Source organism: Phalaenopsis equestris, unplaced genomic scaffold (assembly GCF_001263595.1).
Source record: "Phalaenopsis equestris unplaced genomic scaffold, ASM126359v1 Scaffold000606, whole genome shotgun sequence".
NCBI lineage: Eukaryota > Viridiplantae > Streptophyta > Magnoliopsida > Asparagales > Orchidaceae > Phalaenopsis > Phalaenopsis equestris.
Window position 1 is genome coordinate 251,812 of NW_018165046.1, and position 6,273 is coordinate 258,084.

Here is a 6,273-nt window from a genome sequence, read left to right on the forward strand (position 1 = left end):
ATAATAATAATAATAATAATAATAATAATAAAATTAATAATATTAAATCTATGGGTAATTCCATCTCCTGTGCCCTCCTTTCGAACCTTTCTTCAAAAGAAAGCAAAATCGAAAATTCCAGAAGATGAGAACATAGTTACATGGCGCCATAAATCCGCCACCTCACCCTACTTCTTCCTCGAGCATTATCCTCTCTCGTCTTCTACTACTGGGCTCAGAAGTTCATCCATAAAAGCACCAGAAACCCTCTGCAACTCCAACGGATCGAAGAGGCAAAATCAAAAAGGAAAGATAGAATGGGGAAAGAGAGCAAAGAGATGAACGTAGTCCGCGGTCTGGATCTTCAGAGGTACGTGGGAAGATGGTATGAGATTGCTTCGATACCTTCCTTCTTCCAACCCAAAGACGGGGTGAACACCCGCGCCACCTATTCTCTCAATGCTGATGGGACGGTCCATGTTCTAAACGAGACCTGGAGCCGTGGAAAGAGGGATGCTATCGAGGGTTCAGCTTATAAGGCAGATCCCAACAGCGATGAGGCTAAGTTCAAGGTGAAGTTCTACGTTCCTCCCTTTTTCCCGATTATTCCCGTCATCGGCAACTATTGGGTTCTCTACCTTGATTCGGATTATACCATCGCGCTTATTGGAGAGCCGACTCGCTGCTATCTCTGGGTTAGTATTGTTGCCTTTGATGTATGTTGTCGATTATTCATATTTTTTTTGTTTAATAAATATTTTGATGGGAGGGTTTTTGTTGCGGGGTGATATGGAGGTTCTGATAAACAACAGAAGCATTTGGTCTAGGGCCTATTGCTGCATGGTTTTATAGAATCTTATGGGATTTTTATATTAATTTTGTAATGGGATTTGATGCAAAATCAAATGATGAATGCATTAAATTCATCAATGCATTAGATTCAATGCTGTATGTGAAAAAGTTTTAAGACTATAGTATAAATGCGGGGAACAAGGAGAACGAAAGGGATTAACATTCAAAAATTCTCTTGGATAATTTAGGTTTCTAGTTAATCCAACAAAGAAAGGGTGATTTAAAGTCAAGTAAAGAGATAGATGTAAGAGCTGTCAAAAAATTTAAACAGCTCTCAAACAGCTCTTATTGGGTGGCATCGAGATAGTTAATTGTACCATTTAATTAAAGTTAATGGTTAGTGTGTTAGGATAAACACCAGGATATTTGAGATATGAGACATGAGGGAGAGAGTAATGATGATCAGAAAGTGGTGCATGTGGGAATAATGATTTGTTCCGTTGTGTGGGAAGGATAAACTGAGAAAAAGTTAAAAAATGAGGAAAATAAATCCGAAGGTTGAGGGGTTAAATCTTAAAGGAAGCTGCGTGTGTATACAAGCAGGAGGAGGCAGGATGAGGGAACAATGCCCCCAGTATCGCTCATACCATTAAGCCTCTTGTCCCGGACTACCCGATTCCTGATACATCTACACATTCCACTTTAGGATTTGATTACCCAAGCGATATTATTGCTCTCTTCTTCTCCCACTCCTATAGCTTTGAGATGGACCTCTCGTAGCAATACAGGTCGTTCTCCTGATTGTTTTGATTTTTCAAATTGTTCATATCACCTGTATACGAAGCATTCTTTACATCTTTAGACACTGTCTCTATACTCAAGCATTAGCAGGTAGCTAAAAAGGATCTAAAGTGGAGGGGCTGCCATGCTAGAAGAACTTGGTACTCTTGATAAGAACAGGATGTGGGAGATATTACTATAGCCAGTGTTGAAAAGAGTAGTAGGATGCAAGTGGATCTTCAGAGTTAAATAAAATCTAGAAGGAAAAGTGGAATGTTACAATTCATGTGTTGCCAAAATAGTACAGTCAAACATAGGATATTGATTATGATGGAATTTTGCACCAGTAGCGAAAATGAGCTTAGAGAGGATAATAGTTTCTCTCATTTTGAATGATGGATGGAGGTTACTCCAACTCATGCAAAGAATGTTTTTTTTTTATAGAAAGTTACTGGAGATGTTTATGGATATATTATCAGAATTCAGTACAAATCAAATAATGGACAAGATGTGCAGCTTCAGGAAGTCAATTTATGCCTTGAAGCAATCTTCTCGAGTCTGGTTTGACAAGTTTAGAAAATTTATGATGGGCATGAGATATCAGTAGATCAATACCAATGATATAGTGTTCTTTTGTCAAAATGGTGGTCAAATCGTTATGATTGTTGTTTAAGTTGATATGATTGTCATGGGTGATGATGAGACAGAGATTTTTCAACTAAATGTATGTTGGGCAAATAATTTGTTATGCCTTGTAGTAATCTCCTTGAGCCCGATTTGATAAATTTAGAAAATCAATGGTGGACATGGGATATCAGTAGATCAATGCTGACCATACGGTGTTCTTTTGTCAAAATGGTGGTCAAATCACTATGATTGTTGTTTATGTTGATGACATGATTATCATGGGCGATGATGAGAGAGATTGCTCAACTAAATGTATGTTGGGCAAAGAATTTGAGGTAGACCTTTGACATCTCAGATATTTTCTTGGGATTGAGTTGGCTCGTGGATCAGAGGTGATGGTCCTATCTCAAAGAAAGTATGCACTAGATCTCCTTACAAAAACATATATTCTAGGATTGTGATGTTGCAGCCTCTCCAATTGATCAGAAGGCCGAGTTGAATGCAGAAGTTGGAGAGCTAGTCGACCGTGAGAGATACCAGAGATTGGTGGGTTGCTTGATCTATCCTAGTCACACATGTCTCGACATCTCATTTTAGTGATCGTATTGAGCCGCTATATGCATGATCCAAGGAAGGGTCTTATGGACACAGTGTATCGGATTTTGAGGTACCTTAAGAGTGTACCAAGGAAGGGGTTGATCTTCAGGAAGAATGGGCATGTAGACATTAATGGTTATTGTAATGTTGAATGACGAGTTGCGCAGATGACAAAAGATCCATATCAGAATATTGCATATTCGTAGGGGGCAACTTGGTCTCTTGTAAGAGCAATAAACAATTTGTAGTAGTGAGGTCAACAACAGTGGCATAGTACAGGGTCATGACCTCAGGAGTTGCCGAGATGATGTGACTGAGAGTCTTCTTGGTTGAGCTCAAGATAAACCAAGGAACTCAATTGAAATTGTAGTGTGACAACAAGTTAGCAATCATGCCAACAACCCGATGCAACACAATAGACCAAACATGGGGAGATTGATAGATTCTTTATCAAGGAAAAATTTAATAATGAACTACTGGAGCTAAGCCATGTAGCCACTGGAGAGCAAGTGGTAGACTGTCTCACTAAAGAATATGTCTAGATTACGTGACGAGATGGGCTTAGCGGATATCTTTTGCCCATCTTGAAGAGTATTGTTGAGATTTACATCTTATTTTGAGAAGTCTAATTGTAAATAGGAAATATAGAAAAAGTCTATTGGTTATTTATAAAAAGATTGCAAGGCTCCTGAATGAAGGAAATAAGATTTGTACTAAAATACTCATTTCTTCCTTGAGAAAGAAAAATCTCCACAAATATATCTCATGAATCCTTGAGATCATTTTGCTATATTCAACTTTTGTTTGGTAAAACTCTAATTCTTACCTACAAAGGTAAAGCATCCTGAAGTTGATTGGTAGCTATAAACTGCCCCTGACCAATTAACATTTGTGCATTCCTCAATCTTTTCTACTACATTTTGCAATAATATTCATATTCTTATTTCTCCATGCAATTAAAATTTTCAAATACAATCTGTTTGTCATTGGTGTCACAGATACTAAGCAGGACAACTCATATTGATGACGCAACATACAATTCGTTGCTCGAGAAGGCAAAGGAAGAAGGTTATGATGTAGAGAAGTTACATAAAACACCTCAGGCTGATCCTCCCCCGGTAAGCGATGATGCTGCGAGCTCCAAGGACAAAAAGGGAATTTGGTGGATCAGATCCTTGTTTGGCAAATAAGAAATCAGAATAATAGTTAAAAAGGTTTTCATTTCTTGAAAAATAAAACATTTAGGACGCCCCTCTTGTTCAATTTCATGTACTTTCTATTCCTAGTTTGTAAAGTACGGTCGATGTTACGTACAATTACTATAGTGATTTGGACGATAATTTTCTGTTTGCTTGCGTTTTAGGCTATCGTCACAGTTCTGTTTGGGGAACTGTTTTATTGCTGTTTTCTAGAATTCTCTGTCATAGAAATTTATCTTTTTCAACTTGACATGTTCAAATGTGATTATTTGGCTATATATTCTGTGATAGAAATTTATCTTTTTCAACTTGGCATGTTCAAATGTGTTGACTGTAAGAAAATTACTATGTGGTTATTTGGGTATATATATATATATATATAATTCTTATCATAATTTATTATTACTATTAATATGAAACATGAATGCATATTGAATTTCAATTATTTGTTTGACTATAATTGGAAGCACACCTTCAGTAATTGTCATGGTCTAATGGCCCCACTTTTTAAACCACTAGTTAATTAAAGATAAGATCTAGAAAGCTTTCTATTTTAAAAAAAATCATACTATTTTTAGATGAACTAATATCATCTGGAAATCAGGTATATTGTCATTCTAGATTTGTCCCAGAAAAAAAAATGTAGAACAAACCATGCTACAATAAGTTATGATGAATAAATATATTCATTTTTATTTGTGTCATTAAAAGAGATTATTTATGTGACTCATTGTTAAATGTCGAAATACATTTTAAGACATGTAATATGCAATTTTAAAAGTTTGCTAATAGTATTAGAATATTTTAAAAGTTAATTTTGTTGGCATCCACTCATGAAATTTTCTAAACATAAAAAAAAAAAAAGTTTATGAATGTGGATGTATGATCAATATATATAACAAATTAAAAATCAAGTGGATGATAGTTGTGTGCATTAAAATTATTAGTATTAATCTCGAAGCAATCAAGTGGATCAAGATGGTGGCCAGACAATTGAGACATAAAGTGATTCAATCAGCAGACCAAACTACACTTTTTGTCGCCTCTTTACAAGGGCAACTGATTGCAACTACTCAATCAAGAGACTTGCACTTCCACGTTAGCAATCGTCATTCAACCTGTCGCCTCAGTCGATCGAACTCAAACGCGTCAACTAGCTGATTACCGTCATATTCAAATTGAAGTTGTAATATAAATTTAATGTTAAATCAACATATGGATTGCATCAATGACGGTTTACATAAAAGTTCCCTCATTTCTATAATAGCATGAATACTCCTATTAATAGGGGACAAAGAGACGAATAAAGGGACCTCTACCTGAAGGTTGAAGGCTTTTCTAGGTCTCCCTGCTGAGAATTTCCCAACTTTTTTTTTCTCTCTCTACTCTTCCTCTCTAGGCTCTAACTCTCGAGGCATATATTTACGAAAGACAATTTAGAATTGAACTATAGTGATTTAATACAAATTGAAATGTTTATTCTTATTAAGATGATCAAATTATTACGTGTTAGATAATTTATAATTAAACTATTGCGGAGAAATTATTGTTTATTAGCAAGTTTAACCTTTATAAATTTTAAAGCAAGAAGGACTGCTTATTATTGAAAGTGTAGTGAGTAGAAATCTCAAAAACTCTTTATGCAAAAGTTCTCCCCTTAAATGTGCATAAATACAATATATGTATAAATTTGTGTAAGGTATTATCATCGTTTATTTCATAAATTGGAATAATTAATCATACATCTCAAAAATATACCCTTAGACATTTTAGTTCATTAATGATCGTAGAACAGAGGAACTGTTGAGCTCATTTGGCCATATAACTAATGATCTAAAACTTTCAATTATTCTATAATGATTTGATCAGGGCTCCATGAACCCAGATTGAACCGATTTTGACATTGTTGGGTTCACCTTGTTGAAACAATCAACTGGACTATAAATTTATTGAAATTCGAGTCCACATGATCTTGAAATTGAATTTGAAAGATCATTTATCCAAAATATATTGAGAATCATGTTTGATACAAAATTTGTTAATGACACGTCAACTATAATATTGAAGAGAAGAGTTTTGTGAGCAATAGTCAATTATCATGTAATATCTTATAAGCCTAAAAAGTAAAAATGGTTTCTATTAAAAACCTCAATTTTGTTGGCCAGGGAGCAATAACTTTTAAAAATTATTTGATATTTTTACACTGGATTATCACAATAGAAATATATATAACTTAAACATTTAAATCATTTCAAAAGAACATCAATAAAAATAAATAAATAAATAAATAAATAAATAA

General features: G+C 34.7%; 1 protein-coding gene across 1 annotated transcript; it reads left to right on the forward strand.

The window, feature by feature from the left end:
- The first annotated feature begins 84 nt into the window (after positions 1-84).
- LOC110029855 (temperature-induced lipocalin-1-like) lies at positions 85-4,115 on the forward strand. The gene is made up of 2 exons (XM_020732316.1): positions 85-674; positions 3,774-4,115. The coding sequence occupies exons 1-2, from the start codon at positions 297-299 to the stop codon at positions 3,963-3,965; spliced, it is 570 nt and encodes a 189-aa protein (XP_020587975.1). The 5' UTR covers positions 85-296; the 3' UTR covers positions 3,966-4,115.
- The last annotated feature ends 2,158 nt before the right edge of the window (positions 4,116-6,273 follow it).